This window comes from Neopelma chrysocephalum, unplaced genomic scaffold (assembly GCF_003984885.1).
Source record: "Neopelma chrysocephalum unplaced genomic scaffold, ASM398488v2 Primary Assembly neopelma1_97390, whole genome shotgun sequence".
Classification (NCBI taxonomy): Eukaryota; Metazoa; Chordata; class Aves; order Passeriformes; family Pipridae; genus Neopelma; species Neopelma chrysocephalum.
The window spans coordinates 4,764,211-4,783,032 of NW_020926031.1; the positions used below are offsets into that span (position 1 = coordinate 4,764,211).

An 18,822-nucleotide genomic window follows, 5' to 3' on the forward strand; every position below is an offset into this window, starting at 1 on the left:
TTGTTGAATGAAGCAAAAGCTGTTGTGACTTACACCAGCATTATACAGAACTGTTAAGTCTACTGAGAACTTCCTCTATTCTGCTCAGTCCAGTTACCAAGAGCTCAGAGATGACCCAGTATTCTATGTGTTACGACTTCCACTTGTTGTCAGGTGCAAATAGAGTACCAGAATATTTGCAGTAAAGCTCACTCAAGTATCTTGAGTACAGTAGCTTATGTAATTTTTATATTAGTTTAATCACAAGAAAAACTTCAGTCAACATTTGGAAGAGCTCTGAAAATGCTCTGCTGATTATAAATCTATTACGATTGGTTTTTTGGCAGCCAGATCAGGTTTACTGAGGTACTGAAGGAAGGAAAGGCAAGAGGCAGCAAAATGAACACGTGCACAGACAACAATTCCAGAACAGGCCATAAAGAAGGAAATGACGCAGTAAAGACGATGTGACGTGGAGACTGCTCAGGTCTAGGTGACACAGCTCTTACACTGCAACTGAGACACTCCATGCTGAGCACACATTCAGTGTAACCTTGGGCTCTTCCTTCCCATCTCTGGTAACCATCTAATGTTACTGCCTGGTTTAAAGTGCTGCAGGACACAGATGGCCTTTGGGATGTAAATCTGGCAGGTCAGGTCAGTCACTCCTACTGTAACACAAATCCAAGATACCTCCTAGCAATTGACAGATCCTGGGATCTTCATTAGAGCCACTGATCACAAAATGGAATGGGAAGCAGATTTTTTTTTACTGCAGTATTATCTCTTCACAGGTCATTGAAGGTAAACTTCATCTACTGGTTTGCAGTTGTACAAACGTGTTTAAAACTTAAGAAACTGTAAGAGCTAGACTATGAAGGCGTGTGTTCTTAGAAACACTTTTAATAAAAAAGGAATGAACATGTACAAGTGAAAATTTCCATGTTAGAAATGTTCCATTGACTTTGCACTAATTCCAGGAGACCTAAGGCCAGGTGAAGAGTTGGTCTCCTGGCCAGAAGCCCAGCATGACCTTTCAGATGTGGTGAACTAACATTCAGCAGTCTCATTCACACAGCTTTCCTCACTTGAACATCAGAGGAATAATTCTTCTCCAGGCTAAACAAAGTAGTAAGGGAGGAATTGGGCTGGAGGGTGGAGGAAGACTCAACACTGGGTAAAGAAGAGGCTCCTGTTGACAGTTGTTTCAGTCCTCAAGCTTGAGTCTTAGCTTTTTTGCAGGCTGGTACTGTTGTTTCTTCCTCCTCAACCTTGCGAGGCTTCTTCACCGTGTACACCACCCCACAGGCAGTCTTCCGAGTTTCTAGAATATATAAGCAGAAGCTGCAGTACCTGAAATAAAATGACACTAATGCATTTAAGGCATGCTCAGTTCAGGTGTCCATACCCCAAAGCACAGTTCAACATGTTGAACAGCCAGTCAGTCAGCATACACAGCACGGAAGCAACTGCAGGGGCAGGAGCTGGGGATTCACGGCATTATAGAATAGGGAAACTATGGGGGGATATACAATTGTGGATGTAGATTTACAGCAAACAAAGAAAAACTGAGGTCTGCAGGGACTGAGGGGCTGCAGAGACACAAACCCATCGGAAACCAGGCTTAATCAGTTCAGTAGTCACAGAAGGACACATTCTTGAAGCATTGTCAAAAGCACTTCTGAGCCAAAAATACTGTTCTTAAAAGATATAAAAAAATGCATTCACATACCCCAGGACTCCTAAACAGACTATGTTGGCACAGCTATATTGGCAGAGGATCCCCTACATACCCAATTAATGGTTTTATAGTATTTAAGAATTTTATTTAGCAAACCCTCAACATTACCATAAACTACTAGCATGTGATGTTACCAAAATCCTCATGTTTGCCAAAAAACCTGGTGAAGCCCAATCCAACTTCATAATGACTGGTGAGAGGCTTCTCTGCAAAATTTGAAGGTAGAAGAAATTCCCTACAAATAGTCTGTTAGCAAAGAGGCTCTGAAAGAATCTTGCCAAAATATATTGACTTATTCTGGGCTAGAATTCTTTAGGGGACAGGGAAACAACATCTATTATTTAATTTCACAGATAAGATAGATAGATAAGATAGATGAGGGTCTTGAGAAATTCCACATAAACTTGACAAAAATACTTTCAACACAGTCTACATCTCTATGTACATGAGCAGCAGAGGAGGACCCTGCTCACAGGAATGCCCTCACCAAGAGATCAAAGCTACCTGGCGCAAATTACAGCAGGTTCAAGCCCCACTTCTACTGAAAAAAGAGATGCAACCCAAATCCTACTGTGCATTTGCACCTTAGAGCAACTCAAGTTTTTGGGAAGGTGACTAGAAATCACACCTACCCAACAAACCTTGACAGAGGCCGAAATTAAGGGCTAGATATGACTACTCAGAAAGTTAAACTGCCATCAGAATAAACAACAAAAATCAAGAAACTAAGAACCTGTTCTGAAACAGGGGACAGTTTCACTATGAAGCACAGCAGGCAGGTCCCTATTTTGGCTAAACCATTTATGACTCATTAATGTGGTTAAGCGAGTGCTCCAGCACAGACAGCATCACCAGTTCCCCATGATTTGCTAACATGGTTACATGGGAAAAAAAAAACCCTTGCCACACAAGCTCCTCTTCATTCATTGGACAAGGGAGCTAAAACCCTAATCTGACTTGCTTTGTAAGGTCTCAGACCTTTTGGAAAATATGCATTAAGAGGAATTTATTTTAGCAAATGCACATGTTACTTAGAGGAGCTTACAAGTGCTCACCTCCATGAAGCATGGTGGCTCTGCAGTTGGTGGACACGGCTGCCTTCGCTTCGCTTTCTGACAGGCCAAACAGCAAACCTCTGTCAGCATGGCTCAGGATCAAAATGCACAGAAGGGAGCAAACAGAATAGGGAAGTGTCTCCGCACATAGGTTTGCTTACTCTACAAATAACTGGGAATTAGCAAAGCTGTAATTCAAAGTGACATTTTGCATAAGGTTACCCAGAGGCAGGGAACTGAGGCACCCAATTCTCCGGGCTGCAGTTCCCCAGCAGCCCTTCTGGAAAGCTCTTGGCAACACTGCTTTTCACCAGGCAAGAAATTGTACTTTTGAAAAGAAAAGTCTGTCAATGCAGGAACATTTTAGATATGAATAATCAAGCAAAAAAAATCACCCCATGGAAAATTTCAGTTTTGGGGAAAGGGCACTGTCTGATGCAAAAGCATCATGCTGAAAAGTTTCCAGCCACCTTCGGCAGGGATGACACCAGGTTAGGTGTGTTAATTTGGGTTGAGCCTGACTGCTCATTTTAAGAGGGAAGAAAATGTTGCACATAAAATCCTTCCGGGCCGCACAACCTCCTACACAGTTCTCATGACTCAGAGCACGCTCCTTCCCTTCGAGGGACAGTCCAGAGATGTGCTTGTGGGGTGGGGAGAGTAATAAAAATGCATCTGAGTTCCTAAAAGAAGGGAAGGAAAGACACTCTCCTTGGTTTCCAGAACACAACCACTTATTTAACATTACGTATGTAACTAAGGACTGGAAAATTCAGAAGTAATCAGTACTCAGATAGGAACTTCTTCTAATTTTGCATAAATACAATTTTATAGCTTTTGCTACCAAATATGTGGTACTTTGGAGATCCTAAGTATTAATTTCTCATTTGGTTCACAGTGTCCATTGACTTGTATGTTTTTTATTCATTTCTCCATTTACACCCACACAACATCAATGCATATCACAACAAAACATACCTGTAGCTGAACACAGACATTACTATCTGCAGTGACTACTCATGCCACCCCATGACCAAGATCTGTTGCTCCTTCCACACACACACAGAGCCCTGATTCATTGAAGTGGTCACCAACAAGTATCACTGTATAAAGTTCAAGGACTGTAAAGGATGAAAGAATTTCAAAACCACTTTGAACTTTCAAGTGTTACTACTAACTGCTGTCTTTGACTGGTGAAAAGGATACAGATTAGCCACGTCATAAGGACCTCGTAGTTCTAGAGGCTAAAAAAAAAAGAAGTTTGAATATGTGCATGCCCTTGCTTGCAGGCTGACAGAGTGAGCAAGCAGGACAAGGTTATCAGGAAGGCAAGATTAAATTCTACATTATAGCAAGCTGCTGAAGATACACTAGGAAATCAAACAAATACCACTGGTTTGGCAGAGTCCCCAGCTGGGAGAAAACTGTCATGGAAAATATCACAGCAGCAACAAAAACCCCCCAGAAGTCCCAACAAAACAACAACAAAAAAATCCCCAAACCCGTAATACAATTCTTTGGTAAAACAGATTGGTTAAAAAACTCCTGAAGATGGCAATCATATTTAAACTTACAATTTTTATATGTTTAGTTTTTAATTAAAGCTGTATTTTAAGCCACAGATAAATCTTCAAATTGTTCTGACTTCAAAAAAAAAAATCTGGGACTTACCCTTTCAGCTGCACTAGATATAACTATGTTCTGGAAAACAAAAGAAGACAAACATTCATCTCTCAGACAGCATCAAGAAATGAAAAAAACCCCAGCAAACAGCACAGACTTTATGAGCATTAACTAAGTTCAGGCTCAGAGCTCAATTAAACATCAGAGTATCTGAGGCCCTCAGATGAAGTGAACTCTAGCAGGGTGGGATCTTAATTCGAGGACACATAGGAGTTGACTAAGTTCAGCACCTTTAAGAGGGACAGGCTAAGCAGTATAAATGTCAAGAGCGGCGGCATTAAGCAAGCACCTATCAGCCTGTATCGCTCATAGTGGACTTCAAAGGGATCCTAAGGGTAAAGAAAAAAATGCAGAGCTGCAGACATGGCATTAAGAAGTGCCCCCTTTATTTACACCAGCTGAAAGAGGCCCCATACAAACAACAACTTGCTTTGAGCTGTAATGGAAATGGATTTAGGAGTCCAGGATCCCCCCAAAGCAGCTTACAGATAGTGCCTTTAGACAGTTTGGTGCTCCTAAATTTTCAGCCTACTCTGTTGCAGTACAACTTGGTGCTAAGCTCAGCATTCACGTTGGCCTTAATCAGATGCACAGTGGTTCAGGAAACCTATCTACACTTAGGCAGTGGCTGCCAATTCGTGCCATACACTCATTTCCCTCAACACTGGCACCCCAACGAAAATTGCCAGGCTGAAAAAAATCCGTCTCCCTTCACTCCTAAAAGGTTTCTGCAAAACAGGTATATGAGTACACAGGGACTGGCAGATACCACAGCTCAGCTGCCAGAGCTTTTCTAAAGTTAAACCTCCAAGGATGCTCACCCAGGGGGAGACTGTTTTCCACAGGTGGAAACTCTGCAGCAGCAAAACTGCCTTGCACCTTTTATTACACTGAATAAAAAGCTTTGGGAATTCTTGCTTGAGTGGGTGGGAATGAGAATTGTATTGAGGCAGCAAAAGGCTTTCCCTCTCTGACGTCGGTACCACCAACATATTGTGCCACCTCCACTTTCAAGGTGGGGCTTTAGATCCCTTCCCCACACTGCTATGCTTGTCCTGCCACCTCCACAGCATAAAGAGAAGGGCAGACACTGGAAGAAAATGCCCTGTGTGCAACTGGAACTCAACATGTGAAAGCTACGTGAAAATGACTGTATGTTCACACTGTGCCCAAGGTTTCCTTGTGTGCTGAGGAGAGGATGGGACAGACAATTCTGCCTTACCATAAGGAAAGCCAGAAGCAATACATACATCACAGTGACTTAACAGCACGCGTCCTGATGGTGCCTAGGACATTTCTTTCTGCATAGTTCACCTTTAAATTGACTGCGCTATGGATCCCAAGGGTGCTTTTGAGCTTCAGTGGTGCTGACTGCAAGAGTTTGCTGGGAAAATTCAAGTCTCCTGCTCCGAGCTGTAGCAACTAACGCCTGTGTCCCAGGCTCAGAGAAGCTCCCAGAGCAGCTGTGCAAGATCTTGAACCAGCATGGGATTGTGGTTCACCACTGTGTATTGGAGATACGCTCTGCCTGGTTCAAAGGCAACTGGCTTCCATTAGAGGATGGGTAAGACAGGAGAAGGAGACAAGAGCAGACAAGAAAAGCACTGCTAGCAAGCAAAAAGAGAAGCAGACAAAGGCAAATCTAAGGGAAGGGCTAAAGGGAAAAACTCAAAGGCAAAACACTATCTCCCCAGGTAAAGGAGACAGCAGCTGTTCAGAACACTGCTCCAGGCAGCACTCCGACTGAGTTACCAAAACACAGGAGGTGAGGGACTGTGGCTATGCACACCTTCTGACTAGCAAGGCAGGCAAATCCCTTCTTCATCCCCTGCACACTTTAACATGTTTTAAGGACTCCACGCAATGCAGACACCAGTAAATTTCTGGAAGTTTCTCTGCCCTGCTACAACAGAGGAAGAACAAAAGGATCTAAAAGTTTCTGCAAGTTCAGCAACTAAACGTTACAGAAGGCAAGAGTTGGGTGCCAGGTGCCAATGCAAGTAGCCTATGGACCAGCCATCCCCTGGCTCATTAAAAAAAATTTTAATAAGTGCCTTTACATGACTGATGGAAGCAAACTGTCAGTAAGGGCTAATAACCAGCTCTGCTGGCTACAGATTGACAGGTGCAGAATAAAAGGGCACCATGCAAGCCTGAGCATCTGAACATCTCACTTGCCCTGTTTGTGACATCAACTCAACTGATGCTCTCCAAATCAACAACCATGTGAGAAGCACATCTTGAACTGCACAGAGGAAAGAGAAGCACTGGCAAAAAATGAATGTCAAAGTAAAGAGGTCTGCTGTGTATATAATTCATGTCCAAGTCAGTATTTTGTGCAATTAACTCCCAGAGCTGGGCTTCTCAGGAAAGGCTGTGCAAATACTTACTTTATTCTGTAGCACCAAGGGAATTAACCTGCTTGACCCACTCTGCTGTCCTATAAAAGTTGCCATGCCTGAGGGGAACTGAGGTAATGAGGGATCTACTTCTAAATTGCCTTCCAAGCTCTATATCCCACTTCAGACTAGATTTGCAGGGTAAGGCCAATTTCAGCTTCTCTGGACTAGCTGTGGCAAAGGCCATTTCCAATAAAGTTGGTGGGAGCTACAATTTCTTTTAACTTGGGTATGTATTATGATATGCTTCCCTATTAAAAAATCATGTCCTGAGAGGACCCAGCATGACAGACAGCTTAACCTGGTAGCCTGGGAGGAGGGAAGTTATGAAAGCAATGGATTACAGACCTCTCAGCATTACTTCTTCCTTGGGTTTCAGTAGCATGGAAGAATGCAGTTGATCTGACTCAGCAAAGCCTTGGCTGACAGCCAGCTAGCTGTTGGGTCTGTTTTGCACACAGGGAATTTACTAACCATTTAACAAAACAAGATTTCTACTTTTTTTCTTATTGTTTTCTACCCCCCGTATTCAAATATATCAAAAAAAGAGCTTTTGGTCAATCAGAAATATGAAATGGGGGATTTGAAAGAAATGCATGGATTTCAGTTCTAGTGCAAATCTTAGATCTCTGGAACTTCTCTCCCCATCCCCTCCCACTTTTGTTTTGGGAATTGCACACCATAAAAACACACAGGTTGTTCTGAAAAAAGAATCTTGACAACTTAAGAAAGCAGGCAGTGGTGAAAGGCTGGAAGTATCTGGAGTTAGAATAATTGTGTCCTTGTGTTAGTAGGCAAAGATTCAGTCACAGCTTCAGATACCCCGGCATCAAACTCACTTAAAATGGCTCAGTCTGTACAACTCTAGAAGAATTTGAACTGAATTAATTACCTAGTTTTCACTTTGAGAGCTTACCTTTCCTTTGCAGATCTGCATCAGGCTGATCGCATTGGAAATTGTGTATCTTCTCATTGTGGAGTCTTTGATGGCAGGCGTGTAAAGAAGTTCAAAGTAAATGCCTCGATCTATTGCCTTCACATGAAAGAGAGTAATCAAAAATCAAAAGGAGAGGAGCTTAACAATCTAACAGCTGCTGTCAATTACTGATATAGCTTATTCTCAGTTAACCTGTTTTATATATGAAAAAATTAAGTGGAATTTTTCCAGCAAGACCCCAGCATAGCATGAAAGGATCATAGGGGAAAGCTCCATTGTACACCAGGTACGTGTACTTGAATCCTGGGATGACAGATAAATGAGGTTTAACAAACAAAGAATTACCAGCCACTTAGTTGTTGTAATTGGCTTTCCACTATCACAGAGATGAGGAAACAGGTAAACATTGCTGGTCAGAAACAAGTCTTGAAACCCTGAGGACTCTACTCCTCTAGTCCCACACCCTGCTCTAAGAAAGATCACCACTTCCCACAGTACCCATGTCTTGCAGATGAAGAATTTGTCCTTGTATAAAAGCAAGCAATCAAGACCCTTCTCCTGTCTCACAGCATACTCTGGTATTTGTGACAATATTAAATAACACTGACTCACAGAAGAGGTTCCAAATAGTAATACTGATTATATTTTCAGCTGCTTTAAAATCTTTGCTATGTGTCAAAGTACCTCACCAAAAGCCTAGTATTCTTGTTTTTGCAAACAGAGAAAGATTAAGCAACTTGCTATACAGCACAGTGCACTAGTGATAAAGACACAATTTAGAGCTGGGAGTTCTTTGGTCCATGGCCTATAATACATTTGCCTGAAGTGATACTCTATGCTTTATACTCATATTATTAAAATATGCTGCAATGCTAATATTGTAAGAGAGTCCAGTAACTGAATACAGATGGAATTAATCCAGCTCCCATCCATGCATGACCTCTGCATGCAAGCACAACAGAAGCTATGTATACATCAAATGGTTTACACAGAACTGGAATGACATCTGCAAACAAGAGAAGCCTGACTTTATCAAAACCAAAACAGGTGATGGCAATACATCAATTTCCAGCCAAGCAGATTTTTAACCTCATCCCCACCACTTCAGCTGCCTGCCAATCTGTCTGCCTGGCATCGTAACAACCAAAACTGACTGCCCCGGGATGCACAAAACCAGTCCAACAGACAGACTGCCTTGCAGCTGGGAGTGTGAAAGATGAGAAGTAGCTTGTAAGGAAAATGTCTCCCAACACAGGGCTCCAAGAGCCACACAGCTCCTTATCTGGGTCATCTTCTGGAGTTTTAGGCAGCTAAGGTACTCTCAAACAACATTTCATACAAAATTGTTATTCCAGGCGGAATGTTAAAGTTCTTAGTTTATAATAAAATCTGTTGTAATATTTTTATTCTGTTTCAGAATTAATTCTAGCTAATTTTTAATTTTTATTCTAGGTCAAACTTTCTGAGAAAAGGAAGTAGGATTACTAGCCAATTCCAAATTTAAATTTTTAAGCACTAAGGACTACATCAGCCAAAAATGCCCATGTGGAATGAACCTGGACATATATTCAGAGGAAAAAACTAGTTCACCTAAGAGCATGTTCAGATTAAACTTTCTGGCAAGCCACCAAACAAGGCAGAACTGAATTAAAAAAACATTGGATCCACGCTGACAGCCATCTTGTGTCCCACAGCAGATATTTAGCAATTTCACATTTGGTTCAATTACCAAGACATTCTTTTGTCTAAGTATGGATTCAATGCAGTTGTCTTCCAAGTAACCAGCACATCATCTTTCTCCTAAATTAACACTGTCATTCACGTTTCTTGTCTTTTAAATCACAGGGCTGTTTATCTATTCTGACACAGCTGTACCACTTCTGGTTTGGGAAGCAGCTTAGCCAGCAATCACACCACATCTCATTGCTTGGCAGAGTAGTGGCCTTAAGGCTCTGTTTCCATTCCTTGGGAACACCACTTCTGCCTTTTTAAGTGGGGGACGGGAGGAGAAAAAGAAAGAATATACATCACTGTGTATTAAATGCTGCAGTGGAGGCCCTGACGTGAGGGACATCTGGAACAACACCATATATTATGCAAGAAAATAAAAGAACTGCTTGGATGGGAATGGTGGGAGGAAAGGGGTAGGGAATTCTACTGAAATTCTGTATTTAATGTCAGTTCAGTCTAACAGCAAGAAAACAATTTAGATGTAAATTTACCATATTCACAGGGGGTCTTCGGAAGTAGAATGGCAGCTTTTCTGTAACATTTATGCACACCAGATCCACATCTAGAGTTGTGCAAGCAATCTACAGCAAAGAGAAAGGAACAGGTTATTAGATATCCCAAAGAAAATGCATAACCAACTTTAGGTGCATTAATGTTTTCTTTCATTTCTTAATGCAACAAACGTCTCTCCAAGGTCAGTTCAGTTTTAAAATTAAGAGGTACTATGCCATGCAGGTATGCCAATAGAACAGCAGGGCTACAAATACACAGCCTGAGCACCTGAGGCTTAAACCTCAAGTCTTCTCTCACTCAGAGAGCTACTTTTCCAATAAAATAATGACCAACCCCAAAGCAAGGCTTACTGCTTTGTTTTTATCTGACAAGAGGACACGCAGAAGCAATGCTGGCTTTTGACAAAAGAACTCACAGGTTCAACCTTTGACAGGAACAACCCCAGCTTACAAAGGGAACAACCCAGGAAGTGCCCCCTACCCTATCATGCTCTACTTCCAGTGCAACACCTGTTTGTTTTCAGGATTAGTTATTTTTACCAAAAGCAACAAAAACTGAAAGAAAAGCAGAATTTTAGACAGTGTTGCATGTCCAATACTGGAGATCGATCCACAGGGCCTCTCTTTCCTGGCTGGGTGGAGAATGTGCAGCTTTTTCTGAGAGCCACACCTCTGGTGGGGCCTGAAGATGGCACTGAAGGCTACGGTTTAAAAGTTTAGCTTTGAATACATACCACAATTTACAGGTTGTATTAAGAGATGGAGGGAACGAACAAAGGGTGGAGACTCATCACACTGAGATACAGGGAAAATCAACTGCACATGAAAGGGAGCCCTTAATTTACATTGACCTCATGCACACAAGGTATGTAGGAATTATATGTGCCTACCCGATAAAGACGATTACACGAGGCCAGACTAATGTCTGCAAACAGCGTTGTAACAAAGAAAATAAAATAGGCTGAAGAAGTTGAAAAGAAATTTTCTGTGTGTAGGGGAACTCTCTGCTTTCAGAAACCTGCCAGCAACTGCTCCAAATACACCTGGGCCAGGCGCCAACCATTCATCCCTCCTCCCACCGGCATGAAAGCAGTGGGGGTTGCGGGCAGTCCCAGGGGTGGGCTGCTCTGATGCAAGGCAGCCTATTGCTTTGCAAACTACTCTTCTACCAGTTTGTTCACACGGAATTTGGACAGAGATGAGAGCAGACACCCAGCTTTAGGAATGTTTCTTAGCTGTTGATAGCACTCCCTCCTAGACAAGAGAGCCACAGCACACATGCAGTCAGACCACAAGGTTTTTGAAGTTAAAATATCTCTACCAGGCCGTTCAGACTAAACTTTATCAACTCTGTTAGACAGGACACTGTTGGAATCTATTGCATAGAATTAAACTTGCATGTGGAAGTTCAGCCCTACTACAGCCAGTTTTCCTCCTTGTCTTACATGAAATACAAACTACCAGACAGAGTTGATTTACAAGAACATGCACAGAACAAATAGCTGCGAATCATGTTCTTGAAAGGATGTCAGTGAGGCCATAAAAATACAGGAAGAGATAATGCTAAAAATGAAGGAAAGCAAAAATAGACATCAGAAGCATTCAAGCTTCCCTATGTCATGAGAAATCAAGCCTTCCTAATCAGCTCCAGAAACACTGGAAAAGTCTTTTCCAGTTCGCAAATTAAGCACAGTTGGAGAGAGAGTGACTCAAATGCCAGAATATCTACAGGATTCCAGTGACCAGAACATTTCATAAAATACCACTGAGGGAAAACAAAATTAAGAGTCATACCTCCCCCTGAGGAATTGCTGCACTGCATGGAAAACTGGAGAGGAGATTTCTCCAAACATTCTTATGTTCAGCCAACCTCTGGCTCACAAGTCACACATGCAGGCAACTTAAGGTTACCCTGCCTGCTGAAAGGATCTGAAGTGCAACAACTTTGTACAGAAAATGACATCAGTGGTTGCACAGCCCAGCACCTGCCTGGCCACACTGTGGGCAAGAGCCCCATCTGCTGGGAAACTGTAGACGGCCATAAATAAATAAATTTGCCACTGTTAGGATGCTCTGAAGCAAGCTTTGGCAAATATTTTAGGAATAAACATTGAAATTTGGCTTTGCACTACATCCTGGAACTTACATAAGCAAGTTTTTTTAGATACTGGTGCTCTGCTAATTGCTTACAAACAGCAAACAGAGCTAACTAATACAATTAATATTCAAAAATCTCAAAAAGCAAAAGTTTTGAAAAGCAACAGGCACAGACCTTATTACTGGCACAGAGTGGGCATTCCTGTTGCAGCCCAAAACAATCCTTCTGGAAGACTTAAAGAAGAAGCCTGTTCTACAATTGGCAAACACAGCTTCCTCATACCCTTGAGGTAATGCTGAGTTACCAAAAGCCAGTTTTAAAATATGAAGTTGATTTGTGACCCACTCTAGATGGCTTTATTCTTAACAGAGAAACATCCATGAATCATAAGAGCCAAATGTAGGTGCTGAAACCCCACGCGTAATGTCACTTGTGTCAGACTCCCCGTTGATAGCTCTACACATTACTGTTAACACAGCTCTCCACAGACAGTTAAGAAAATTTAAAATCTTAAAACAAAAGACAAACATTCAAACCTGCCCTGAACATGAACATGTAAGGATGAAGTCTTTCACCTCACGTGGTTTGCAAGAAACATGCTTGGGTTCTATCCCCAGCTCAAAGTGCTGCCAGCATGGAAGCAATGAAGATGGTCTCACTGACAATCCTGCTTCTGTCCTAACACACTGCACAGAGTGTCAGCTTAACCAGTCTCTATCTGCACTGGCCCGCCCAGAGCACAGCCATCCACTCTGTGCTGGCACAACGATCTGCATGGCTGAATCAGAGCAGAAAAGCGGATCTGCCTGAAAAATAACTTGGCAAAAACTCTGGTTACTGTTCAGCCAAAAGCACGTTCCTCAAAGCAAACTGCCAGGCAGCTAGGCATACAAGCAGCCTCACCAGTATAGTCAGGGACCTGCAGAAATTAGTGTTTTTCATGCAGAAATGTTTATGACAGCTTAAGCATCGCCACAGCTGGATGTCCAACTACAGCAGGACTCATGATATGGCTGAAAATAAACAATAATCACCCTTAAATGAGAGCACATCCTTTCCCCAAAAAACAACACAGCACACCCCTGCTGATTATCTAACTTCAGGCACTTGTTTAAACATATGATAACTGATTGAGCTCACTTAAGAAGTGAGATTTTATGCTGTTGCCAGAGATCAAAAGAGAGAGGTGGAGAGCGGCCCTTAAAAGTATTTTACAACCATTTGCCTCCATCACACCCCCAAGAGTCCTAAAATCTTGCACGGGAAATAAAATTCAGAAATTAGTTTTATTAAGCTGTAACTGTTATAATTAATGCTTGAATTCTTCTACTGAAAGCTTCTTTAAAGTTCACCTCCTTCTACAGCCTCTTGCTTTGTACTATACTTGGACAAGTCTTCAAAAAGGAGGGGAAATAATTTAGAAAAACAAAACAGAAGAATATAATTTTAATGTGGCAAAACAGGTACTCAACAGTACTGGAAAGTGGCTTTAACTTATTTAGAAAAGCCAACCACCAGACTCAGTTTTAAACTGACAAGTTCCCTTTGAAAGTAAATTCTCCAAAGAGACTCACATTTGTTTTTGGTGTCCCTGTGCCTCCTTAACATTGCCTCACACAGCAAGCATGCCTGCTTCCTGACTGCCAAGGCTAACAGAGATGGGATGCTTCCATCTACTCTCACAGTTCAGACTTAACTATACTTATGAGCTTACAACAGGTCAGACATCACAATATTGGGTTTTGTAAGAAAAAATCTGATAAAAACATCATTTGCTTCAAAATGCTCCACCTGATCAGAACATTGACATCAGCTGTTAACAAGTATTTGAGAAAAATTTAAATAAAAACATGAGGGAAATGGAGGTGAACACCTATCACCCAACAAGCCAAGATGAGATCTTTCTGTCTCAGACAGTGTTTTAAAACTAGGATTTTTTCTGGTATGAAAGTTCTATTGAAGATACACCAGCTATGAATAAAGGCTGGAAAACAATACGATGCTTGGTGCTTTTAGTAATGGTTAAAAATTACTGCACATCACTGTATTTAGAAGTATCAACTCTCGCTAATGTCTTCTCCAGTCAAACACCAGAAATAAACCAGTTCACTGTCAAACACACTGGATACACCTTGTTTTTCTAACATGACAGAAATGACAGAGTACTGGGGGGCTTGTTCAAAATATTTGCATTTCTATTAACATAAACCAGTGTGAGAAACAATGCTGTTGAGCTACGGTCACAAATTAGTCCTAACTAAGGTTTGAAAATTATTCACACCCACTATTTTCTCTCATACTGGGAGCGCTACCACTGCTATAAACATCAGCACCTGTTCAGTAACACCTTCAAAGACTCACCAATTTTGTGGAGGTAGTTTTCAGTTGCAAGTTTACTCTGAACAGTCAGGATAAAATCTGAGTGAGAAAATGACTGTCTGCCCTTCAAGTGTTTCCCCTGAGGCTGTTCTACTTTTGTACAGCCTCAATGGTTTTCTCAGCAGGCAAAGTAACAGATGTATCATGAAATCACAGAAGTGAAGCTTCTCTCATTCAACTTGAGCATCCAAAACACTCAAAACAAAAACAGAAATCTCAGTCTGACAATGAAGTAAGGGCTATTGGGCTTAATCAGGCATATTTACTTTTGGAAATTTTAGTTTATCTGTTCATAAGATGCTGTGACAACCAGAACTGGCTCTGTCTTGTAAGCTCCTGCTCCTCTTTTGATTTAAAATAAAGAAGGAAAAAGAAAAAGAAGAAAGGTATCAGCTATTCTTTTGGACAAACTTTCAGGAGAGGACCTAGGACTAAAAGGAAGAAGGTAACTCTCAGAACCACATTAGTTCCACTTTAAAATCTTCCCCAGCATTTCAGAAACCTGGAATGATTAATGCTAACGGAAGATCACAAGTGTGTTTTGGGGAAGTTAGAGTTTGAGAAATTAAAGTTCAAGAGAGAATTTTTCTACATGATGATAATACACATATATCGGGGGGAAAAAAAAGGATGTTTTCTCTCCTCATTAGAGTACAAGACACACAAAGGCAACCACAGTGCAGGGGCAGACAAGTCCATTCATCAGGTACATCAGGTAGATGCTTCAGACTCTGACCCGTCACCTCAAGGCCTTGCAGCCTCCTGCAATCCCTCCCAACCTGCTCAGACTATTAACTGACCAGGCAGCCTATAATGCTTAATTAGCCCCATTTATAAAATAGGAAATAAAATCAAAACAAGCATGTACTTAAACTAGCTCAAGGCACTAAAAGTTATTGAATAAGCATTACAGATCAGATGATTGTACTTACATGGAACAGTTTCTCAGTCTTTGGAAATACTGCTATCATGTCATATAACCTTATATTTGCAGATGTTGATCTCTACAAAAGGAGCAAAAAATTACTACCTTTAATTCTGGCAGATATCAAAGCTACGCACAATGATTAAAACCAAAATAATGAGAAGAAAATTTCTTTTTCCCTAGTACTAAAACAAAGCCAATAATCATCCAATTACACAGTAGGTCTCTACCGTAAAGTCATTCATTCTCAATTTGAGCGTTATTGCCACCCACCTACTAAGGCACTTACACCTTTTGCTTCAATCATGTAACACTAAAACACAACCAGACACAAGGCTTGCTCGTGGTCTTCCAGTTTATGCATGGAAGTCCAGAAATTGAAGAAAAGAACCAAGGAACAGAACTACTGTTCCTTATTGACACATGATCAGCAGAAGCCATATCCAGTCTTGTAAGTCTGCACTTCTTCATGATCACATTATTTGTTAAAGATGCAACCTGAGAAATCACTGCTGAGTGCCCTATAAAATCTAGGGAGTTCTCCCCATAAAATTTCCAAAGTTTTATTCATTCATTGAGAAAAAGAAATAAAAATTGGAAAATCGATTGCTAAATATACTTACCAAGAGATTACAGTGGGATGGATCAGAAACAACAAGTGTTAGCCGGGTTAAGACTTTAATTCTTTTAGATGTCCCCTACAGAATAAGAAATAATATAAAAGACTTAAAAGCCACCAAAGAAAAAATTTGTGGTGATTTCCACCCAGCCCGCCATAAAAAGAAAACGGTGCCTTGCTTATAGTCTTACTATACTAGTTTTCCAAAGTCTGTATTTATACTTCTCTAATTCATATTATCTCTCTAATATTATACTTGTCCTTACAAAGAATGACATGGCGTTTCTCTGAGTAAGGGTCAAGAGAAAGAAAAAAGAAAGAAAGAAAGAAAAAAAATCATGCAGAAAAACTGAGAATGTTTTATTACTGCTATGATTCCCCAGGTAGGCCACTGCAAGTTCCTGAATTAATCAATATCAGTGACTTGAAATACAGTCTTGTATTTTATTATATCCAATTTTGCTCCATCAAAACCAGGAAGTTATTTCCAAAACTCAAATTTCAAGAATTGTACTGTAATTATTGAACTACAAGCAGATTCAAAATTCACAAAAACAATCTTTAAAAATTTCCAAAATAACGAATAGAGACTACTGTGATGTGAGTGTACCATTCTTCCAAAGCTTGCTGTTTTTAACCATCAAACAATGGACAAATTTCTCCTTTCTGATTAACATCTAATATACAAAATCACATATACAAACACATCGAGGTAAAAAAATGTAACTCAGAATAATAATACACAGATAGAATGTAACTAGGCATACTTGTACAATAGGCAAAGATGGAAACAACTCTGAAGGAGATACTGGCTTGATGATTTCCTTAAAAGAGAACAGAACAAAGTTATTTAAAAATGTGATGGGTTAGGTTTACAAGTAAACAAAAGCTGTGTTCCAATCATGAGAAGAAATTTATCATGCTAAGAAAACTATTTCCCTGGGGCAGTACAGGAACAATATTAAAAATTAACCCAAGGGCAATAATACTAAATTATAAAATGGGAGTTTTGTTACAAATACAGAGTATTTGTACTTGTGTCTAGACGTGCATTCTGCAGATAAAGCTATCTGGGAACATGCAATAAAGCAGTTGGTTGACTAGAGAAAATATAGTAAAAAAATAACCCCAAGAAAAATTACCTGTTTTTTTTCTTTAAAATCGATGACATGATTAAGAGCAACTGCAGAATATCCCACTGAAAAACACACAATAAGAGTATTTTGTCCAGTAAACTAATGGAAACAAGTCCAGTCAAAAAACTGCTAAGCACTCATTACTTAAAGGTCTTAAAATTAATAAATCAAGTGCATATTTAGCTTTCACATTAATTTTTTTAAAGCTTAGTTCACTCAAGAAAGTGTTTTAAAATAAAAAAAACAAACTGTTTGCCTTTTAACATATCTCAGGCCTGACAACTTTTATTCAGTGGCAGAGCTTTATGAACACGAATACCTGGGGTTGAGGTCCTCAAAGACTGACCGAGTTTGGCCCCGTTTATGACTTTCTTTACGGAAAATTGCTAAGTACATTCAGGACAGTTGTTAAAACTGCAGGCAACGCGGAGCTGGGAGAGACACAGCTATTGGAGAAGGCAAATATGAGGACTCAAAATGATGCCGACGAAACCGAAAGGTGTCGTTCAGAAGGGCTCTAAGGAAGATGGTACACTTAACAGGGGCATTTAAATCACCCCCAAACACTGGGCAGGCAGAACCTGGCTACACAACATTTCTGCAGGAAAAGAGCCGGGTCATAAAAAACTGCAGCCGGAAAAACTTGTCCGCGTTGGGAAAAACACAACTGTTACGCTGGGATAAGCAGACACAGAGCCGGCCAAGCACAGCACGAGCTTCCCCCGCTGCTCAGAGCCGGGCCCTTGCAGGAAACTGCGGCTGGGCAGGGAGAGCGCAGAGGCGCCAGGGAACACGCGCCCGCACGGCAGCGGACGGAGAGGGGTCGGCCGGCGTGGAGGGAAGGAAAGGCTCACCCCGGAGAGCCCGGCTGCGCCCACCCCAGCCCGCAGGCTCTGGCTGTGCTCCCTGAGCCCGGCGCTCGCGTCCCGCCGCCCCCCGGGCCGGCCCGCCCTCCCCGGGCTCCCCCGCCGAGCCCCGGGCGGCCCCGCCGCCCTCCGCCCGGACTCACAGTGCGCCGCGGCCTCCAGCAGGCTCTGCAGGGACTTCTTGTCGGCCCCCTGCGGCAGGTTCAGGTCGGCGAACCCGGCCATGCTCAGGCTGGGACGGGCGGGCCGATCCCGGGCACGGCGGCGGCGCAGGGCGGCGGCACCGCCCCCCGGCCGCCCGCGGCAGCCTGGGCCGTGTAGTCCCGTCCCGGGCCGGGCCCGTGGGCCCGCCGGGCTGGTGGCACCCGCAGCATCGCAGCAGCCAAGGGAACGGGGCTTTCACGTGGCCGCGGGAGCGCTCCGGCCGGAGGTGCCCCGACACGGGGCTGCGATGGGCGGGGGACAGCCCGTGGGTTGAATTGCTCGGGTCGCAGGCGGGGTCTCCGTAGCCGGAACCTCCTCAGAGCCGCCGTGTGCCCACCAGGTGGAGCGGTAGCTTTGCTGCACTGAGGTGTTTGTCGCCTGTTAAACCGGTTGAGCTCCATCTGAACATTGTCAATAAAAAATAAAAGTAATCCTTTCTAGTTATTGCAAGGTCTTCTCTTTCCTACATTAGTTGAAACGTGAAACAAATATCCCCTGACATGGAGGAGGACTGAGGGAATCTCTAATCAGATGCAAGTTCACTGTGTAGCACTGCTA

At 42.2% G+C, this 18,822-nt stretch overlaps 1 protein-coding gene across 1 annotated transcript; it reads right to left on the reverse strand.

The window, feature by feature from the left end:
* Positions 1-220: 220 nt before the first annotated feature.
* On the reverse strand, positions 221-18,310 carry RPP30 (ribonuclease P/MRP subunit p30). Its single transcript, XM_027672310.1, has 11 exons — positions 18,204-18,310; positions 17,201-17,256; positions 16,826-16,882; positions 16,063-16,137; positions 15,447-15,518; positions 10,017-10,106; positions 7,774-7,890; positions 4,447-4,476; positions 3,982-4,019; positions 2,776-2,855; positions 221-1,303 (listed from the first exon to the last, which is right to left on the reverse strand). Exons 1-11 carry the CDS (start codon positions 18,283-18,285, stop codon positions 1,194-1,196), a joined length of 807 nt encoding a protein of 268 aa, XP_027528111.1. The 5' UTR covers positions 18,286-18,310; the 3' UTR covers positions 221-1,193.
* Between the last annotated feature and the right edge of the window lie 512 nt (positions 18,311-18,822).

Bases quoted from the DNA above. Each gene is read 5' to 3' on its own strand.
- RPP30 (XM_027672310.1), bottom strand. From the start codon at position 18,285: ATGGCCGGGTTCGCCGACCTGAACCTGCCGCAGGGGGCCGACAAGAAG. The intron at 15,519-16,062 runs GTAAGTATATTT...CTCCTTTTGTAG, and splicing joins CATCCCACTGTAATCTCTTG to AGATCAACATCTGCAAATAT. The intron at 10,107-15,446 runs GTAAGTACAATC...TCTTTGCTGTAG, and splicing joins AGACTGAGAAACTGTTCCAT to ATTGCTTGCACAACTCTAGA.